The sequence below is a fragment of the Pseudorasbora parva genome, chromosome 15, assembly GCF_024679245.1.
Source record: "Pseudorasbora parva isolate DD20220531a chromosome 15, ASM2467924v1, whole genome shotgun sequence".
Classification (NCBI taxonomy): Eukaryota; Metazoa; Chordata; class Actinopteri; order Cypriniformes; family Gobionidae; genus Pseudorasbora; species Pseudorasbora parva.
Window position 1 is genome coordinate 429,574 of NC_090186.1, and position 22,885 is coordinate 452,458.

General features: G+C 45.3%; 1 protein-coding gene across 2 annotated transcripts; it reads right to left on the bottom strand.

Moving 5' to 3' along the window:
- Positions 1-451: 451 nt before the first annotated feature.
- Positions 452-20,579, bottom strand: LOC137040868 (5-hydroxytryptamine receptor 1E). Of its 2 annotated transcripts, none has more exons than XM_067416621.1 (2): positions 20,542-20,579; positions 452-1,654 (listed from the first exon to the last, which is right to left on the bottom strand). In XM_067416621.1, exons 1-2 carry the CDS (start codon positions 20,559-20,561, stop codon positions 457-459), a joined length of 1,218 nt encoding a protein of 405 aa, XP_067272722.1. In that variant the 5' UTR covers positions 20,562-20,579; the 3' UTR covers positions 452-456. The 2 variants fall into 2 exon arrangements, with proteins under 2 accessions (XP_067272722.1, XP_067272723.1); XM_067416622.1 differs by lacking the exon at positions 20,542-20,579 and adding an exon at positions 10,840-11,005.
- Positions 20,580-22,885: the final 2,306 nt, after the last annotated feature.

The window sequence follows — 22,885 nt, forward strand, 5'->3', positions numbered from 1 at the left end:
CCTTCCGTACTCCTGTCACCAGCTCTAAAAGAGCTCCAGAACGTTCGGCACTGTAGTTCTGTCTCGATTCCAGTCCAAATATCTAAATATTCTCAAATCAAGATGCATTTACTAGATCAGTAAAATTACATATTTTTTATTTTGTGTAAAATAAAATCAAAATGAGTTTTTGCTTGAAACAGGCAAAATGATCTGCCAATGGGGTGAGGAGAATAATCTGATTTCTGACTGAAATCTTGTGTCTTGTTTCCGTCCCAATCAGAAATAAGATTATTCTCCTCACCCCATTGGCAGATCATTTTGCCTGTTTCAAGCAAAAACTCATTTTGATTTTATTTTACACAAAATAAAAAATATCAGTCCTTTTACTGATCTAGTAAATGCATCTTGATTTACGAATTGTTAGATATTTAGACTGGCAGAAACCAGACGAAATGACTGAGTAAGAAGAGCAGTCTATGTGTGCTCCTTACGCCTGATGAGTCTCCTGAAAGCCTGCTTGAAGTCCTCGTTGAAGCTGGTGTAGAGCAGCGGGTTGATGAGCGAGTTGACGTAGCCCAGCCAGGTGAGGGCGTCCGACACCTGAGGCGAGGGGTTCAGAAGCATCAGGCCCACCAGCAGCTCTTTCAGGAAGAAAGGCAACCAGCACAAGATGAAGGCTCCCAGAATCAAGCCTAAAATCCGCGCCGCCTTCCTCTCCCGAGACGTGCAGATCTGATTCCTCTCGTCCATGTCCTGCGCCTCCAGGTCGATGGATGGCATGCGGGTGGCGACGTGGCTCCGCTCCAGCTCCGCCGTGGGGTCCGACGTGGAGACGTCGGAGATGCAGAAGGCGTGAGTGACCCGGCAATGGTGGACCGAGTTCTGGCTATCAGTGCTCCGGCTGCTGAGGTGCCGCGAGGAGCCTCGTTTCTGGTACAGCGTTTTGGCGGCGCTATAGATGCGCGAGTACAGGATGAGGATCAGAGTCATGGGGATGTAGAAGGCTCCAAAAGTGGAGTAGATGGTGTACCCAACATGATCGTGCTCGATGATGCACTGCTGTGGGCCGCTGCCATCCCCGCGCTGACGCCAAAAAAGCGGCGGGATGGAGATGAAGATGGAGATGACCCATACGATGGCCACCATGACGGCGGCGCGGCGGGCGGTCCGCTTGCGAGCGTACTCGATGGCTTTAGTGATGGCCCAGTAGCGGTCCAGCGCGATCACACACAGGTGTAAGATGGAGCAGGTGCAGCAGGTCATGTCCACGCTCAGCCACGCCTCGCACACGAACGGCCCCAGAAGCCACGCCTCGCTGGTGATGTACAGGATGCTGATCGGCATCACCAGCACCGACACCAGGAAGTCCGTGACGGCCAGGGAGCAGATGAGGTAGTTTGCTGGGAGGTGGAGCTTCTTGGTGTTGCAGATGGCGGCGATGACGGCACCATTCACCACGGCTGTCAGCCCAGTAAGCAGCGCTAGCAGAGCCACCACCACGACCCGCTCCGACATGGCCTCCGCCTGGACCGCCGCTCCTGGTGCCCCGGTGGAGTTGGTGCTGTTGGCCAGAACACCGCCGCTTTCTCCCAGATAACGCTCCATCTCCATCCCGAATCCGGAGAACGGCTCCGCTCCAGGACTACAGCCCCTGAGCTGGATCCGTGACGGCCTGTCAAACACACAGGTCATCAGTTAGCATGGCTTTTTAAATCAGATTTACCACTGCAGAAATGCTCTTACTTAGTATTTTTGTCTTGTTTTAAGTCCAAATATCTAAAAATGGTTACATTAAAGGGTTACTTCAGCGATTCGCACATGGCTTAGTATCAGGAGAAACCCTGGAGTATATTTAAAGGATCGTGCTCCCCCATCATATCCCCCTGAGACGAGAGATTTATGCATTTTGTTTCTGGAAATATTCAAATTGAAGATATTTGCGTCTTTGAAGGAATGTTTGGCCAGAGGCTTAAGACTACAGCCAGCAGAGGGAGCCATCTCCTCACACTGCAAAACACGCTCTTCTCACTCAGTATTTCTGTCTCGTTTCCAGTCCAAACATCTAAACATTATCACATTAAGAAACATTTACTAGACAAGGAAAAGTTATTGTCTTGTTTTGGGGAAAATAACTCAAAATGAAGAGAGTTTTTGCTTAAAATAAGATAAATAATCTGCCAATGGGGTGAGAAAAATAATCTTAAAACAGCTTTATTTTGCTAATGAGACTGTTATTTACTAATCAATGGTTCTCTGCAAGGACTGGTCATGTTACCTTTTTAAATGTCTTGGATTTTGAGTATTATATACATATTCCTGATGAAGGTCATGAGGAACGCTGCTAATAAAAAGTTTCAGATTTGTGCAAGTATTGAGTGTGTGGGATTTCCTTTTGCTTGATTATGGAGATTTCTGGAACAGGGTATCCTTCGTCCTACACACCTAACTATTAGCTACAGGTGTGCGGTGCTAATTGTGCTCTAAAGCCGCGTTTAGACCGCAGGAACTTTACCCAGGAACCAGGAACTGTGGGTGGTACTCTGTGTGTTTAGACCGCAGGAACCAGGGTCTAAATGAAGTTCCGGGTAAATATTTCCCCCTCCAAACGGCCCTGCTCGCGAGGCAAAGCTTTTTTTTCGAAGTTCAGGAACTTTTGAGGGCGGGACTTGGGCGATGGACATGCTGATTGGTTGAGCTCACGCAGACTATTATTTCAACCGGCATTTTTAAAAGTCTTTTGCGAGGTTCGGTCTACGTTCAGTAAATATCAGTCTTGCTCTCTGTCTGATGGCGCGCGTTCGTCTCAGCCATCTCACGTGCAATGTCCGTAATACCTGATAATAATATACATTGTCATTTTAAATCTAGCTCTACAAGCTTTCTGAATATGCTGCTGAATCTGCATATTAGTGCTCTTTTCTGTCGTTGTTAATCACCTCTTTAGTAAACCGATACATAACCAGCAAAAGCAGCACAGCTTGAATCTCTTCCACACTCGTTATTCATTTTTTTTCACCATGTAAACGGCCTGACCGATTACTTTTAAGTGTGTGTCCTTACATGACGTGACAGCGCGCGCCGCGCTCATGTTGACAAGAGAGGAAAGCTCATTTTTCTGAGGGGTAAACTTTTTATTTGGTAAGTTATGAAGATAATGTTGGAGGAATGACACAGCGTATACTGCCCCGGGCAGTTTGGGTGCAGAACACCAGCAGAACTAAAGAGTGAGAAACGGAGAGAGTGTTAATAAACTCACCCGGTCATCACAGGTGAGCTGCAGTTCCCTTCCTCACACACACACACGCGCACACACACGCGCACACACACACACACACACACACACACACACACACACACACACACACACGTCCCAGTACAATCACACTAATGATAAAGACATGAATGAGCAATCACACAGCGCTAGCCCTGTAATTTCCCAGGTTTGATTGACAGGCTGGCCGGTCCCTAGAGGTCAGAGGTCACTGTGAAATCATGGAGAAGAGGTTCGAGCTTCACAATACCCAATCACCTGTGCTCTGCGTGCGAGCCGAGTTTGCGTAGGCCGGCTCATTACAGGCAGTGTTGAGATGTTTGTAAAGCATCTGTCGTCACACGGATGGAGCCCAGACTCGACACAATCCCAGGAATCACAGCAAGAACACACTTCATTACAGGCTGACGGATTAACTGTGGCCTCCGCACCGCACGGCAAATACAAGACAGGTCTTTGATATGTTCAATTCAGTGTCAGTCTAAAACGAAACGCATCTCCTGCATTCTGCCTTATTGAGACGGTTCAAGAGTTGATAAACACGGACAACGCTTCAAAACACGAGACAGTGTGACGGAGTATTTCTGCCAAACACACTCCTTCAGGATTCAGTTTCAGAAAGTTTCTCCGAGGTTTGGGCCGGTATGACGTCATAAAGGGCGGAACTCCTTATATGGGCGCGCGTATACACACACGCACACACACACACACACACACACACACACACACACACACACACACACACACACACACACACACACACACACACACGCGCACACACACACACGCACACACACACACACACACACACACACACACACACACACACACACTTGCAGAACTCCGGAAACACAAACTGCATCCCCTGTCCCCTCAATGCTGGGTTATTTGGGAAGCTGAACAAGCTGATCTTTCCCACACACACACACACACACACACACACACACACACACACACACACACACACACACACACACACACACACACACACTTGCAGAACTCCGGAAACACAAACTGCATCCCCTGTCCCCTCAATGCTGGGTTATTTGGGAAGCTGAACAAGCTGATCTTTCCCACACACACACACACACACACACACACACACACACACACACACACACACACTAATCTTTGAACACATTTATTCTACACACACTGAGATGCTGTCGGTGTTCAGTGGACTCCTCATCTGCGGCGTGTGGCCAGAGCCGAACTGAATCAGGATATTTATGATAATAAAAAACTTTAACCTTGAGAATGTTGTTTGAGATAAGATCATGTGCAGGGAAATATTGAGTGGCTCTTTTGCGTGATGGCTGTTCAACGCTTCATTAAACCCACGTCTGGTTAAATAAACGAAATAAAAGAACCGAGCATGAATGCAGAGAGCCTCTCTAAGACCTTCGCTGGTGGAGCCGCATTCAACCTGACCCGCCTCTTCATCCTCATTGGCCATCAAGCGGAGCGGTGTGTGTGTGTGTGTGTGTGTGATGACAGTGGGAATGAGCTTTGGAAACTGTGTGTGTTACTGACGTGCTACATGGGGTCGTGACCTCGTGACAGTTTCTTCATTCATCCACTTGGCGGGGACAGAGACACAATCATATCTACACACCGCTAAACACACTCCTCTTCTCAGGCATGTCGTCTCGTTTCCAGACTGAATATCTCAATATTCTTAAAGATGCGTTTACCAGATCAGCAAAACGACAGGAGATATTTCACTAAAACAGACAAATCAGACAATGGCGGAGAAAGACTTAATACTTCATTAGGAAAAAACCTCCACAGTAAGGGGTCAGTCCTGATCCCTACACACACACACACTCACTAACACCACACACACACACACACACACACACACACACACACACACACACACACACACACACACACACACACTCACTAACACCACACACACAGTTTACTGATATGACGATACACACGGGCGAGTGACGCATGAACAGTTTTCCACAGAAACCATCCTGACAGCTGTAACACACACACACACACACACACACACATACACACACACACACACACACACACACACACACACACACACACACACACACAGGTGTAAGACAGAAACACACTCCGGGTTGATGCCTTGTTTAAACCTTCATTGTGGAAGTGGATGAATGATTAAACTGGTCAGTCTGTTTATTCTTTATGCACTTGAGCTCTTATTCACACACTCATCATTACAGCCTTCCTCTGGAATCAGGGTTTAAAATCAAATCTCATGATGTGGTTTATTATTTCTGTGGCGCTTTTGACCAGAAGACACTCAGACACACACACACACACACACACACACACACACACACACACACACACACACACACCTGCTGTGGGCAGTGATTATTGAAGGCTCTATGTAAGGCATTTGTCACTGCTGGAAGTGTTGCGTACGATCGGCAGACGGACAGTAGATCATGAATCAGACACTGCGAGCCCACACACACATTCACACACACATTCACACACACATTCACACACACACATTCACACACTCACATTCATTATTCAGCTCTGGGTTAAACACAGAGATCTGCTTTATAAAGCTTTATAAACCACAGACGCACTAAATCTCCCACGTGTGTGTGTGTGTGTGTGTGTGTGTGTGTGTGTGTGTGTGTGTGTGTGTGTGTGTGTGTGTGTGTGTGTGTGTGTGTGTGTGTGTGTGTGTGATGGGTAGGTTTAGGGGCAGTGTAGGGGGATAGGATGTCCAGTTTGTACAGTATGAAACGCATTACGCCTATGGAAAGTCCCCATAAAACATGGAAACACGACATATGTGTGTGTGTGTGTGTGTGTGTGTGTGTGTGTGTGTGTGTCCGGTGTCATGGGTTCAGACTGATGAGAAGACTCGGAGAACTCCTCACCCCGCTCCGTTAATGAACACATTTAGAGACGTGAACACACTCTTACTTCACTGTAAGGCATATTGCTGGTTTAACTTAAAATCAATTTTAATTTCAATGAACTCAACATTTTGAGTTAATGTAATGAAGGAGATTGTTTGGTAACCCTTTACCTGAAGAGTGCACTGATATCATTAACTAACGCTTCACTAATGCCCAGACTTCAGCGCTTCAGCACAGCATTCTGGGAAGGCAGCGCTGCATTTGAACCGATTTGAACGCAGAAATGACGGGAAGCTTCACAACATCGCTTCAGTCGCGTCGCAAAGTGGATCTCCACGGTCACTGCTGTCAGGACTTCACCAAATCATACCAAAGAAGTGTGTTTCTGACGGAGCGGTCCCAGCGATAAAGGTTCGGTCCTGCTTTGGAAGCAGCCGGTGAGTTAAACTGCTTCAGATGTCTGTGCTGTCGGCTATCGTCGCGTGAGTAAACATCAGTAAACGACACGATCGCGTGCTTCGTCAGTCAGATGCGCTAACGGACTCCATTGCTGTTCTCTGTATAACGTTACACTAGTCTGACGTGCTAAACCGTTCTGCTACTGCTAAGGTCTAGTCGCATACAATAGTCCATAAACCGAATCATGTCCTCATAAACTGCGAGTAAACACACACAAATGTGGAGAGGCCACTAAATACAGTCCATACCACAGAGACGGACGTCCTGCTGCTGCTGCTTCTCCTGTTCAGTTTATTTCAGCCTCCGGATGATTCTGGATCATTATCTGTATTAGCTGAGATCGATAGCCATGAGTTTCTCCACGCTTGAGGACGTCACCGCTTTGTTCGCGATCGTCATTCTTTGGAATGGTTTAAGGAGCACAACAACCAGTTTCAGGCGTCGACTCGGCCTCCAGATTCCCCAGATCTCAATCCAATCGAGCATCTGTGGGATGAGCTGAACAAACAAGTCTGCACTTACAGGACTTAGAGGATCTGCTGCTAACATCTTGGTGCCCACAGCACACCTTCAGGGGTCTAGAGGAGTCCATCAGAGACGGGTCAGCACAGTATTAGTAGGCTTGGGCGGTATCCAAATTTTGATACCGTCAAACCTCCTCCCTATTTTACCTCGGTATACGGTATTACCGTGAATAATTAAAACATTATGATGTAAGGCTCAGACAGCGTCAACAAACTGTTGGCTTGGCTTATATATATATATAGGCCTATATTTTTATTTTATTTTTTACATTTGAGCCCCTGCCCCTGAGAAACTCTGCACGTTTTATGCTTACCGTTATGAGACAATTGTCAGACAATTGACTTTTTTTTTTGTGAGTCCCATGTCCACTTGATTTTTGTGGAGTTCATGCTTATTGCTTACATTGCCAGCTGTGTGACAAAAGGCTTCGGCAATATTACAGCATAGTCCGAGGGTGCGCTCGGTTTTTCATCCACGCAGCAGTGAGTGGATGGTGGTTTCGGATATGCGCCCTTAGGTTCAAGGTATTTCCATCTCTCGCGGTCATCTTTTTGTTGCACAATTTGCAAATTGCCTCGTCTGTATTTACCGTCAAAACCCAAAATACTTCCAAACTGCAGAAGTTGTGTTCTTTTTCGATAATAACTCAGTGCCCGACTCGCCGTCTTTTCCCCTCTCTCTCTCTCTCTCTTTCTCATCCACGCTGTCACAACAACGCATACACATATTTAGGCATTTAATAAATAAATAGTATTTAATATGTAAATAGTTTAATTAGTTCAACTTATTAAATATTTAATAATTAATTGTTGATCAGCAATATGTAAGTTGATCTGTTTTTTGTTTTTTTTGACGGTTTGACGGTATTGAAACTGATACCGTTGCTATTTTTAGATCCCGCGGTATACCATTTTACCGTATTACCGCCCAAGCCTAAGTATTAGTAATGATTATGTTATTCCTGATCGGTGTGTAGAGTGTTAAAGCGACAGGAACAGGACAGTTTATCGATTGCTACATTATTATGTCAGCCGAATCCACAGAATAAACCCTGAGCCGAGTGTGTGTGAGTGTGTGTGTGTGAGTGTGAGTGTGAGTGTGAGTGTGAGTGTGAGTGTGTGTGTGCGTGCGCGTGCGTGCGTGCGTGCGTGTGTGTGTGTGTCAGCTGGGCTCTTCACTGTGTCTAAGGACTGTGTTAAAGTGACCCAGGAGTGTTTAATATCGTCTTTACTTGTCTATTACAGGCGTTCGTCCTGAGGAACCCTTTCTGTGTCAGAGCTTCGTTCTGTTGGGTAAGGTACTCTAAACCCTTTACTCTCTAAAGTTACTCTAAACCCTTTACTCTCTAAAGTTACTCTAAACCCTTTACTCTCTAAAGTTACTCTAAACCCTTTACTCTCTAAAGTTACTCCAAACCCTTTACTCTCTAAAGTTACTCTAAACCCTTTACTCTCTAAAGTTACTCTAAACCCTTTACTCTCTAAAGTTACTCTAAACCCTTTACTCTCTAAAGTTACTCTAATGCATCGGTTATCTATTCATCACCATTTTATTTCTATTTTTTAAATTCTCTTTACAGCTATCTTAACTATCCTTGTTTTTATTCATTCTTACACATCTTACAATTTCTTATGTAAGGCACTCTGCAAAAAAACGCTCTTCTTACTCAGTATTTCTGTCTTGTTTCGAGTCCAAACATCTATGATGAAGTCCTCAGTAATGCACATTACTACTAATAATACATTTATGATATACTGACGGCCGGACACTTACTGAATATGGAGAATGATCTTAAAGCAGCACTAGGTAACTTTTCAACCTTCATAATATATTTTCAAGACTCTTGTGATGATACATCGACTTACAATAGGCTGAATGACACGTCTGCCATAGCCTGATGGGGTCTGTATCGTTTTTAATCGTACTTTTAAACTTCGGGTTTCGGGTCGTAACCCGAGAACAAAAAGAACTACAACATTCGACTGCTTTACGGCATATACGTCACTTCCACCAACACACACACTTCCTTACATTCAGACGTGCGAGCCCAACTGTGTTCGTCGGATAAAATAGTCATGCCCGAAGCAGCACAGACAAATAAGAAAGAAAAGGTTTTGTTGGAGGAAAGCAATAAGAGGAAAGGAGAGAGTGCTGTGATTAAAGGCCGGACGAGGATCAGCATGTGACCAGCGTTTGCTCGTCGGCGTGAGCTGAAGGAGGCGTGCCCGACCGATGCTGTCCTGCTTGTTACGGTGATTACCGACCACTCAAACACTGAACTGAAGTATCATATAGATTCTGGAAAACGCTAACCAATAGACTACTATAATGACGCTGGCTTGTAAACGTGAGCATCGTGATTATTTGGGGAGTTAGGAGTTAAAACGAAATCAGAACTGAGATGAACAGAAACTAATATTCACTGGATGGTCATAAACCTTTACACCGCTAGATGAGGAATATCACACAGGGGAGCTTTAATATCCTGATGAATGTGCCTGCGGTAAAACATCACTCCATCACTGCCTATCAGACAGCGCCACCTGGTGGAGGAAAGGTGGATCACACCTGGTTCATCATTATAGATTACCTTATCATTGTGCAAATATATATATACGTACTCTTACACACCTCGGGTCGCTAGCGACCCTATACAATTTAGACAAAAACTAGAGGAAAAAACAGGCATTTAATTATAATTCTGTTATGCTTTTCCTGTTATAATGTTTAAAATGAGTTGATTGAGGAATACTAAGAAGGTTGATGAAGAGGAGGAGGAGGAAGAGGAGGAAGAGGAGGAGGAGGAAGAGGAAGAAGAGGAGGGGGAGGAGGAAGAGGAAGAAGAGGAGGAGGAGGAGGAGGAGGAGGAAGAGGAGGAAGAGGAGAAGAGGAAGAGGAGGAGGAAGAGGAGGAGGAGGAAGAGGAAGAAGAGGAGGGGGAGGAGGAAGAGGAAGAAGAGGAGGAGGAGGAGGAGGAGGAAGAGGAGGAAGAGGAGAAGAGGAACAGGAGGAGGAGGAGGAGGAGGAGGAAGAGGAGGAAGAGGAAGAAGAGGAAGAAGAGGAGGGGGAGGAGGAAGAGGAAGAAGAGGAGGAGGAGGAGGAGGAGGAAGAGGAGGAAGAGGAGAAGAGGAAGAGGAGGAGGAAGAGGAGGAGGAGGAGAAGGAAGAGGAGGAAGAGGAGGAGGAAGATGAGGAAGAGGAAGAGGAGGAGGAGGAGGAGGAGAAGGAAGAGGAGGAGGAGAAGGAGGAGGAAGAGGAGGAAGAGGAGGGGGAGGAGGAAGAGGATGAAGAAGTTGAAGAAGAGGAGAGGGAGGAGGAGGAAGAGGAGAGGGAGGAGGAGGAAGAGGAGGAGGAGGAAGAGGAAGAGGAGGAGGGTAGTGGATGAGGTCTCGGGTCGCTAATGACCAGAGGTGTGCGTTTAAGGGTTAATCCTAAAAGCTTACATACTGCGCCTTAACAGCCAGAACACGACGCGACGCGACGCTCCGTCAGAACAGCACTGAGCGCGCTTATTCCTCTTTTCGCGCCTTTAATCGTCAGATGGTGATGAGTGTCATGACAACCGCAGATCAGAGGTCACTCAAACTCTCCCCAAGCGCGCGCATGAACTCTCCGTGCCTAACACGCGAATGTCTGAGGAAAGTCTCCGCACACACACTTTATAATCACAGCTCGCGCCTCCTCGGGTCTATCCCAGTCTCATCGCATCGGGAGAACAGCAGAAGTTCCCTCACCTGCATGTCGAGTCCGCGCGCTCCTCTAAAGACGATCACATATCCATCATCCGTGCGCGCGTCCGTGTGTGTCAGGTGCGCGTCTACGAGTCTCGCGCACACACCTGTGCAGATGCCATCCTCATCCTCATCCTCTTCCTCATCACCTGTCCGCGCGCGACGCCGTGAGCGCGATGTGAACCGCAGAGGCTCCTCACATCCCATCAGCTGGGAACCATGGAGACGGGCAACACGTCATGATGCTGATGATTATCTGTGTGTGTGTGTGTGTGTGCGCGCGCGCGCTGATACGGCACATTAATTACTGTAAACGCACTCATTATGTGCATAATGATCAACGACACCGCGCGCTTCCAAACGAAACAAACATGTCGTCTCGTTTCCAGTCCAAATATCTAACAGTTCCTAACTCAAGATGCGTTCACTAGATCAGCAAACGACAGGAGATATGTTTTCTTGTTTAGTTGAAAATCAAATCTAACTGAAGTGAGTTTATCCTCAAACAGGTGAAATGATCTGCCAATGGGTGAGGAGAATAATCTGATTTCTGATTATAATCTTGTGTCTTGTTTTCGTCCCGAACAGAAATCAGATTATTCTCCTCACCCATTGGCTGATCATTTCACCTGTTTGAGGATAAACTCATTATGATGAAGTTTGAGGAAATATCCGAGCTCGCTATCTTTGTCACTTCTTTCAGTTTTTTGAACATTGCTGGGGTGTGACGGAAACATCGACCCGGCTCTGAGACCGATCCCCTCCCCGTGAGCTCCAGTGGCAGGACCGCGGCGGACTGGGGTCCTGACACTCATTACAGCCGGCTGTGGAATTGCCTGATTTAATATCTATAGTTAATAACATGATCAAATAGACACTAAAGCCTGAGGGATGTATTAATATTAGTTTTCTTCTCTTCTAATGTGGTAATGTATTGACCCATGTCTGAGACAGTCAATAGGACAAGCTGGAGATGTAGCTCAGAAATGTGGCATAAATCTGCTCGGCTTGTCAGAAATGGAACAGCTGAATAATAAACTGAGAATTATCACTCTCTCTCGTCATTGAAAGCTATCAATGCGTCTCGGACTTATTAAAAACTAAGGTTTATGCATAATTAATATTCATTGTTGCAAATATCGCACCTCACAAAAGCGCCATTATTTATATTCCTCTGTTCTGTGTGCTTTAATTAAGCCTGCTGTGCTCTTAAGGAAGCGCTTTGATTTAGATTGAATGCAGAATAATCTCAGCTGTCAAAAGCCCCGGGAGCAGTTTAAAACAGAAAAGGGCCAATGCAATTACCAGTGTGAGAGAAAAAACGGCCAAATCTGCGGCTTAAAGGCATCATAATGACAAGTGTAATTATAAGAACATGTTTAGATTCGCAGATGCTTCATTATTGTTCAACAAACCTGCTCCATCTGTGTGTTCTGCACTGAGATACTGCCGCATTGTTATCTGTGTTCATCACGTCCTGCTAATGCGTCTCATTCTGTGTATAGCTGAGGTACAGTGTAATAATCCCACCCATAATCCCCCCTCCACCAAACTTTACACTTTCATGCTGTGTATAGCTGAGGAACAGTGTAAAAATACCCCATAACCCCCCCTCCACCAAACTTTACATTTACTTTAATCCTGTGTATAGCTGAGGTACAGTCTAAAAAAACCCACAACCCCCCCTCCACCAAACTTTATACTTACTTTCATTCTGTGTATAGCTGAGGTAGTCTAATAACCCCCCTTCCACCAAACTTTATACTTACTTTCATTCTGTGTATAGCTGAGGTACAGTGTAATAACCCCCCCCCTCCACCAAACTTTACACTTTAATTATGTGTAAAGCTGATGTACTTCTAGATGTAAGTGGTTTTCCAGTCCTCTAAAGTTTATCAAAGTAGACTTAGCAGGCCTTTTAAACCCTTTCTTTAGTGTGTTTTATACACTGTATCACCAAAAGTGTTGTGCAGCCTCTACACACATGATCTTCCCATTGTTAATCCGTAGGGTTTAATATGGAGTCGGCCCACCCTCTCTAACAGCTCCAGCTCTTCTGGGAAGGCTTTCCTCAAGGTTTAGGAGTGTGTTTATGGGGATTATTGCCCATTCTTCTAGAAGCTCATTGTGCACTGGAGCGCAGTCATGCTGGGACAGGAAGGGGCCGTCCACAAACTGATCCCACAAAGACTGGAGTATGAAATTGTCCAAAATGTCTTGGTGAAGCATTAAGAGTTCCTTTGACTGGAACTAAGAGGTCAAGCCCTGAAAAAACAACCCCACCCCATAACCCCCCCTCCCTCCACCAAACTTTACACTTGGCACAGTGCAGTCAGGCAAGTCCCGTTCTCCTGGCGACGGCCAAACCCAGACTCGTCCATGGGATTGTCAGACTGAAGCGTGATTGGTCGCTCAGAGAACACGTCTCACTGCTCTAGAGTCCAGGGGTGGCTGCTTTACTCCACTGCATCCCACGCTTTGCATTGCTCTTGGTGATGTAAGGCTTGGATGAGCTGCTCGGCCATGGAAACCCATTCCATGAAGCTCTCTCCGCTGTTCTTGAGCTCATCTGAAGGCCACAGAAGTCTGGAGGTCTGGAGCTGTTGACTCTACAGAAAGTTGGAGACTTCTGCGCACTGTGACCCTCAGCATGTGCTGACCCCGCTCTGGGATTTAACACTTCGTGGCTGAGTTGCTGTTGTTCCCAATGGCTTCCTCTTTGTTCTAATCCCACTAACAGTTGAGCGTGGAATATTTAGTAGTGAGGAAATGTCAATACTTCTGGCAATCCCGTGTGTATGTTTGTGCATGTAAAGAATCTGCAACAGCATCATTTAAACTGCATAAAATAATAACTGCATGGTCATTCGTGGCATTCAGCATTAAAATATTTCCTGAATAATGACCATTAACCATGGCAACACAACATACGTGCTGGCTCAGGCAAGCGGATGGCTAAGCTTTAGCAGTGTGTGTTACGGCTCTTAATGCTCATTCTTACTGGAGTAATTATTCATGAGGTTCAACACCTGATCACTCTTCTCTCTACAGTGTTTTGCTATAATTATGTATTTGAGAGAGTTTTATCAAACTCCCTGTGCCACCTCAGGTCTATATATATATATAAGCATAAACACTCGTCACATTATAAACCTGTAGAAAGGCGGCTGTGTGTATAGCTGTAATTTTCTATGCTGTAGTGTATGAGGGCAGGACCGATCTCTGAATATGCTGTTAATCCATCATTAAATCAACAGCAGCCCACACACACTGTCAATCACACTCTCACACACACACACTGTTAATCACACTCACTCACACACACACACATCTTTAAGGACGACACCTCGGGAGACTCTAGAACTGCTTTTTATATCTGTGATATCATAAGAGCGGATGAGTGTCAATCTAAAGTCTACACTGAAGATGAGGAGCCTGTGAAGAATCAGCTTTCATATAGCCATACACACACACACACACACACACACACACACACACACACACACACACACACACACACACACACACACTATAGTGTCAGGGTCCTCTCAGTGTAGGTCTATGGGTTCAACAAGAGACAAACAGTCATACAACAAACACACACTCTCATATCGACATCAGATACACACACTCATATCGACATCAGATACACACACTCGTATCGACATCAGATACACACACTCGTATCGACATCAGATACACACACTCGTATCGATATCAGATACACACAGACATCAGATACACACACTCGTATCGACATCAGATACACACACTCGTATCGACATCAGATACACACACTCATATCGATATCAGATACACACAGACATCAGATACACACACTCGTATCGACATCAGATACACACACTTGTATCGATATCAGATACACACAGACATCAGATACACACACTCGTATCGACATCAGATACACACACTCGTATCGACATCAGATACACACACTCGTATCGACATCAGATACACACACTCGTATCGACATCAGATACACACACTCGTATCGACATCAGATACACACACTCGTATCGACATCAGATACACACACACTCGTATCGACATCAGATACACACACACTCGTATCGACATCAGACACACACTCGTATCGATATCAGATACACACAGACATCAGATACACACACTCGTATCGACATCAGATACACACACTCGTATCGACATCAGATACACACACTCGTATCGACATCAGATACACACACACTCGTATCGACATCAGACACACACACTCATATCGACATCAGATACATACACTCGTATCGACATCAGATACACACACTCGTATCGACATCAGATACACACACTTGTATCGATATCAGATACACACAGACATCAGATACACACACTCGTATCGACATCAGATACACACACTCGTATCGACATCAGATACACACACTCGTATCGACATCAGATACACACACTCGTATCGACATCAGATACACACACTCGTATCGACATCAGATACACACACTCGTATCGACATCAGATACACACACTCGTATCGACATCAGATACACACACACTCGTATCGACATCAGACACACACACTCATATCGACATCAGACACACACTCGTATCGATATCAGATACACACAGACATCAGATACACACACTCGTATCGACATCAGATACACACACTCGTATCGACATCAGATACACACACTCGTATCGACATCAGATACACACACACTCGTATCGACATCAGATACACACACACTCATATCGACATCAGATACATACACTCGTATCGACATCAGATACACACACTCGTATCGACATCAGATACACACACTCGTATCGACATCAGATACACACACTCATATCGACATCAGATACACACACACTCGTATCGACATCAGACACACACACTCATATCGACATCAGATACACACAGACATCAGATACACACACTCGTATCGACATCAGATACACACACTCGTATCGACATCAGATACACACACTCGTATCGACATCAGACACACACACTCGTATCGACATCAGATACACACACTCGTATCGATATCAGATACACACACTCGTATCGACATCAGATACACACACTCGTATCGACATCAGATACACACACTCGTATCGATATCAGATACACACAGACATCAGATACACACACTCGTATCGACATCAGATACACACACTCGTATCGACATCAGATACACACACTCATATCGATATCAGATACACACAGACATCAGATACACACACTCGTATCGACATCAGATACACACACTCGTATCGACATCAGATACACACACTCATATCGATATCAGATACACACAGACATCAGATACACACACTCGTATCGACATCAGATACACACACTCGTATCGATATCAGATACACACACTCGTATCGACATCAGATACACACACTCGTATCGACATCAGATACACACACTCGTATCGATATCAGATACACACACACTCGTATCGACATCAGACACACACACTCATATCGACATCAGATACACACACTCGTATCGACATCAGATACACACACTCGTATCGACATCAGATACACACACTCATATCGATATCAGATACACACAGACATCAGATACACACACTCGTATCGACATCAGATACACACACTCGTATCGACATCAGATACACACACTTGTATCGATATCAGATACACACAGACATCAGATACACACACTCGTATCGACATCAGATACACACACTCGTATCGACATCAGATACACACACTCGTATCGACATCAGATACACACAGACATCAGATACACACAGACATCAGATACACACAGACATCAGATACACACAGACATCAGATACACACACTCGTATCGACATCAGATACACACAGACATCAGATACACACACTCGTATCGACATTAGATACACACACTCGTATCAGCATCAGATACACACACTCGTATCGACATCAGATACACACACTCGTATCGACATCAGATACACACACTCGTATCGACATCAGATACACACACACTCGTATCGACATCAGACACACACACTCATATCGACATCAGATACACACACTCGTATCGATATCAGATACACACAGACATCAGATACACACACTCGTATCGACATCAGATACACACACTCGTATCGACATCAGATACACACACTCGTATCGACATCAGATACACACACACTCGTATCGACATCAGACACACACACTCATATCGACATCAGATACATACACTCGTATCGACATCAGATACACACACTCGTATCGACATCAGATACACACACTCGTATCGACATCAGATACACACACTCGTATCGACATCAGATACACACACACTCGTATCGACATCAGACACACACACTCATATCGACATCAGATACACACACTCGTATCGACATCAGATACACACACTCGTATCGACATCAGATACACACACACTCGTATCGACATCAGACACACACACTCATATCGACATCAGACACACACACTCGTATCGATATCAGATACACACAGACATCAGATACACACACTCGTATCGACATCAGATACACACACTCGTATCGACATCAGATACACACACTCGTATCGACATCAGATACACACACACTCGTATCGACATCAGACACACACACTCATATCGACATCAGATACATACACTCGTATCGACATCAGATACACACACTCGTATCGACATCAGATACACACACTCGTATCGACATCAGATACACACACTCGTATCGACATCAGATACACACACACTCGTATCGACATCAGACACACACACTCATATCGACATCAGATACACACAGACATCAGATACACACACTCGTATCGACATCAGATACACACACTCGTATCGACATCAGATACACACACTCGTATCGACATCAGATACACACACTCGTATCGACATCAGACACACACACACTCGTATCGACATCAGACACACACACACTCGTATCGACATCAGACACACACACACACTCGTATCGACATCAGACACACACACACTCGTATCGACATCAGACACACACACTCGTATCGACATCAGACACACACACTCATATCGACATCAGACACACACACTCATATCGACATCAGACACACACACTCATATCGACATCAGACACACACACTCATATCGACATCAGACACACACACTCATATCGACATCAGACACACACACTCATATCGACATCAGACACACACACTCATATCGACATCAGACACACACACTCGCATCGACATCAGATACACACACACTCGCATCGACATCAGATACACACACACTCGCATCGACATCAGATACACACACACTCGCATCGACATCAGATACACACACACTCGCATCGACATCAGATACACACACACTCATATCGACATCATATACACACACACTCATATCGACATCAGATACACACACACTCATATCGACATCAGATACACACACACTCATATCGACATCAGATACACACACACTCATATCGACATCAGATACACACACACTCATATCGACATCAGATACACACACACTCATATCGACATCAGATACACACACACTCATATCGACATCAGATACACACACACTCATATCGACATCAGATACACACACACTCATATCGACATCAGATACACACACACTCATATCGACATCAGACACACACACACATATCGACATCAGACACACACACACATATCGACATCAGATACACACACACTCGCATCGACATCAGATACACACACACTCATATCGACATCAGATACACACACACTCGCATCGACATCAGATACACACACACTCGCATCGACATCAGATACACACACACTCGCATCGACATCAGACACACACACACTCGCATCGACATCAGATACACACACACTCGCATCGACATCAGACACACACACTCATACATTGAATATTTTGTAAAGCTGAACTCCGTTAAATTAAGTTCTGATCGCTTTATTGGCACGACTAGAGCACATTCTGCCAAAGCATTCAAACGACATGTCTGATCCCTAACATGACACTCAGCCTGTGTGTGACTAATGAGGGCGTATGTAAACACACACACACACACACACACACACACACAGGCGTGCTGGCAGAGCTGCTGTCATGTCACATTTGCGCTGTGCGACTCTGGGGGGAAAACAGCGAGACTCTACAGCTAGAGCTTCAGTCTCTCTCTCTCACACACACACACACACACACACACACACACACACACACACACACACACACACACACACACACACACACACACACACACACACACACACACACACACACACACACTCCTGTAGGATTATTAGGAACACCTGTTCAATTCAATCAGCCAATCACATGGCAGTTCTTCAGTGCATTAGGGGTGTGGTCCTGGTCAAGACAATCTCCTGAACTCCACACTGAATGTCAGAATGGGAAAGAAAGGTGATTTAAGCTGTTTTGAGCGTGGCATGGTTGTTGGTGCCAGACGGGCCGGTCTGAGTATTTCACAATCTGCTCAGGTACTGGGATTTACACACACAACCATTTCTAGGGTTTACAAAGAATGGTGTGAAAAGGGAAGAGCATCCAGTCTGCAGCAGTCCTGTGGGAGAAAATGCCTTGTTGATGCTCGAGGTCAGAGGAGAATGGGCCGACTGATTCAAGCTGATAGAAGAGCAACTTTGACTGAAATAACCACTCGTTACAACCGAGGTGTGCAGCAAAGCATTTGTGAAGCCACAACACACACAACCTTGAGGCGGATGGGCTACACCAGCAGAAGACCCCACCGGGGACCACTCATCTCCACTACAAATAGGAAAAAGAGGCGACAATTTGCACAAGCTCACCAAAATTGGACAGTTGAAGACTGGAGAAATGTTGCCTGGTCTGATGAGTCTCGATTTCTGTTGAGACATTCAGATGGTAGAGTCAGAATTTGGCGTAAACAGAATGAGAACATGGATCCATCATGCCTTGTTCCCACTGTGCAGGCTGGTGGTGGTGGTGTAATGGTGTGGGGGATGTTTTCTTGGCACACTTTAGGGCCCTTAGTGCCAATTGGGCATCGTTTAAATGCCACGGCCGACCTGAGCATTGTTTCTGACCATGTCCATCCCTTTATGACCACCATGTGCCCATCCTCTGATGGCTACTTCCAGCAGGATAATGCACCATGTCACAAAGCTCCAATCATTTCAGATTGGTTTCTTGAACATGCCAATGAGTTGACTGAACTAAAATGGCCGCCACAGTCCCCAGATCTCAACCCAATAGAGCATCTTTGGGATGTGGTGGAACGGGAGCTTCGTGCCCTGGATGTGCATCCCACAAATCTCCATCAACTGCAAGATGCTCTCCTATCAATATGGGCTGACATTTCTAAAGAATGCTTTCAGCAGCTTGTTGATCAATGCCACGGAGAATTAAGGCAGTTCTGGAGGAGAAAGGGTCAAACTTCACACTCGAGACTCAGTGAAGGTGTGTTAAACTCCATACCTGCTTGAGATGTCACACACACACCTCACAATCACGAGCCACATCAGGTCTGGATATGCACAGGGATTTGCTTCGGCTTTCCTCTCAAGCCAACACACACACACACACACACACACACACACACACACACACACACACACACACACACACACACACACACACACACACACACACACACACACACACACACACACACACACACACACTCTCTCTCCATCTCTCACCTCCACCCACCGCTCCACATAACTTCAGATGGAGGGATATTGTCCATGATGTCCAGATGGCCGCTCTCTTCTTTATTTTGCAGGTCTTTATCTGAATAGCACCCAGAAGGCTGACTCACACACACACACACACACACACACACACACATTCCCACTGCGCCGCTCAGGTCGAGCCGATCAATCTCAGAGGACATCAGCATTCAGCCAATGCTTTCACAGCCACAATCCGTCCAATAAAGCTGCACAGCGCTACCTGTCAGCCGCGGGAAGAAGAAGAAGAACGTGAAGACTCAGCAGGGCAACATTTGAGTTCGGCCATGTTGAAAATCATCAGAAGTTTAACTCCACGTGTGACCCCTCCTGTTCCACACGGATATACCTGGGCTGTCAATCGATTCATATATTTAGATCACGATTAATCGCACGATTGTCATGAGTGAACTCACAATTACATTTTCATCAGTTCTTAAATCAATGTTTCGAGTTTTTAATCCTCTCATCAACATGGGTGTGGATATGTGATGCATGCTTTACCTGCAAAAGTACATTTATTATCAGTGAAACCATACTCATTCAATTAATAATCAATAATACAGCATGAAGACTAGACATGTGTCAAAGGTCACAGATGTTTATTAAAGGACTTGTTCATGTCTCTGAAGCCTAAGCTTTAACACTCCAGAATAATCATTTAAGAATATTAATAAAGGGAGTCTTCACTCTGCCAGTTTAGTTCAGAACAGGTTCATAAGACACATTAGTAATATACGAGTAGGAATATAGCGCACAGCTCTTAAAGGGGCAACACTATCTGCTGAACTGTGTGTGTGTGTGTGTGTGTGTGTGTGCGTGTGTGTGTGTGTGTGTGTGTGTGTGTGTGCGCGCCTCGAGCACTCCCATGTGTGCAGATTATATTCTGTGTTTCTGTTGCTCACAGTTATTTAGTTTGACTTCGTAACGCTGTGGACGGACTGTAGTGTGTGCCTCACTCTTGTGAGTGTTTCATGGGGAATGTGTGTGATCTGTTTAATGTCATCGCCTCTGTGTTTCATTAACTCTAGTTAAGTGAGCGATCCTTATATTGTTTTCATCCGGACCCAACGCGATGCAGTCTATGGTTACGGTGCTCTGAGACCGGCTGCAGGTAACTGTGCCGTTACACTTGTTCAGAAAAGTAGCCCGTGTTGGTTTTAGTTCAATGAAAGGCATGAGCTGTAAGTGCTGAAGTGTTCATGATGTACCTCAGATATGAGCGAGAGGGAGCTTCAGTGTGGAAACCTGACCTGGAGGCTAATAAACGTTCAGCAGAGAGAATGTAGCTCATGTCGGCCATAACTGCACTCGTTTCAGAATAGTAATGTTAACTCTTTCCCCATTAATGTCTGCTGCTGCATCCTTTACGTCTATGGCTGATCTGAATTTCTCCAACTACGGCTACGCCACGGATCAAACTGAAATGCACGCTGCGTTAATAAAATGAGTGCCGTTAAAATGAAGTTGTGTTAACTTGTTATTAAAGTTTTAATTTTGAAAGCCCTAGTTTATAACATTTTATTACACGGCTCTGTGAAATACTTGATTCTGATTGGTCAATCGCGCATTCCAGCGGTGTGTTATTTCCAGATAACACACACCGCTCATCCGGGTACTGCGAGTTATCGTGACCGGTTCTACTTCTGTGCTTAACGCTGGCGCCATCTTGTGGCTTAAACAGCCGTGGGTTACAATGGAAGACTTCAAGGCAGGTTTCCTTTATAACGTTTTAAATATGGATATTTTTCTGACACAAACGCATCGATTGGAATCAGAAGGCTCTATTAACCCATCGGAGTCGTGTGGAGCACGTTATTTGACGGACAGCTGCATTTAATGGACTTCAGAAACAGCTCCAACTACTGCTGGGATTAACGTTAGCCTGGACTTTTTAAATATAACTCTGATTGTATTTGTCTGACAGAAGAATGTCATAAACACCTATAATGACCTGAGGGTGAGTAAATCATAGGCTTGGGTTCATCTTTGGCTGAACTAACCCTTTCAGCATTCATTCTCAACATTTAGCAGCGATAGATAAAGGCTTAAAGCAGTACGGAACTGTTTTTCTTCGCGGAAGCTTTGCGTCTCAAGACAATATTTAGTGTGTAATTTATTTGAGACTAGTAGCCGTGTAATAAGCGGGATAATGTCCACCCAGCCGGTTGTTATCTCAGAATAAACCCCTTCAGAGTGACGCTCCGCTTCGCCTCGGGGTCCTGATCACTCCGGAGGGGTTTATTCTGAGATAACAACCGGCTGGGTGGACATTATCCCTTAACAAACACTCTTTTTTTTCCGTTTGGTTCTA

Excerpts from the sequence above, each read along its gene's own strand:
- LOC137040868 (XM_067416621.1), bottom strand. The coding sequence starts at position 20,561 with ATGTGGAGCGGTGGGTGGAG. Across the intron at positions 1,655-20,541 it reads ATGTGGAGCGGTGGGTGGAG|GCCGTCACGGATCCAGCTCA; the intron begins GTGAGAGATGGA and ends TGTGTTTGACAG.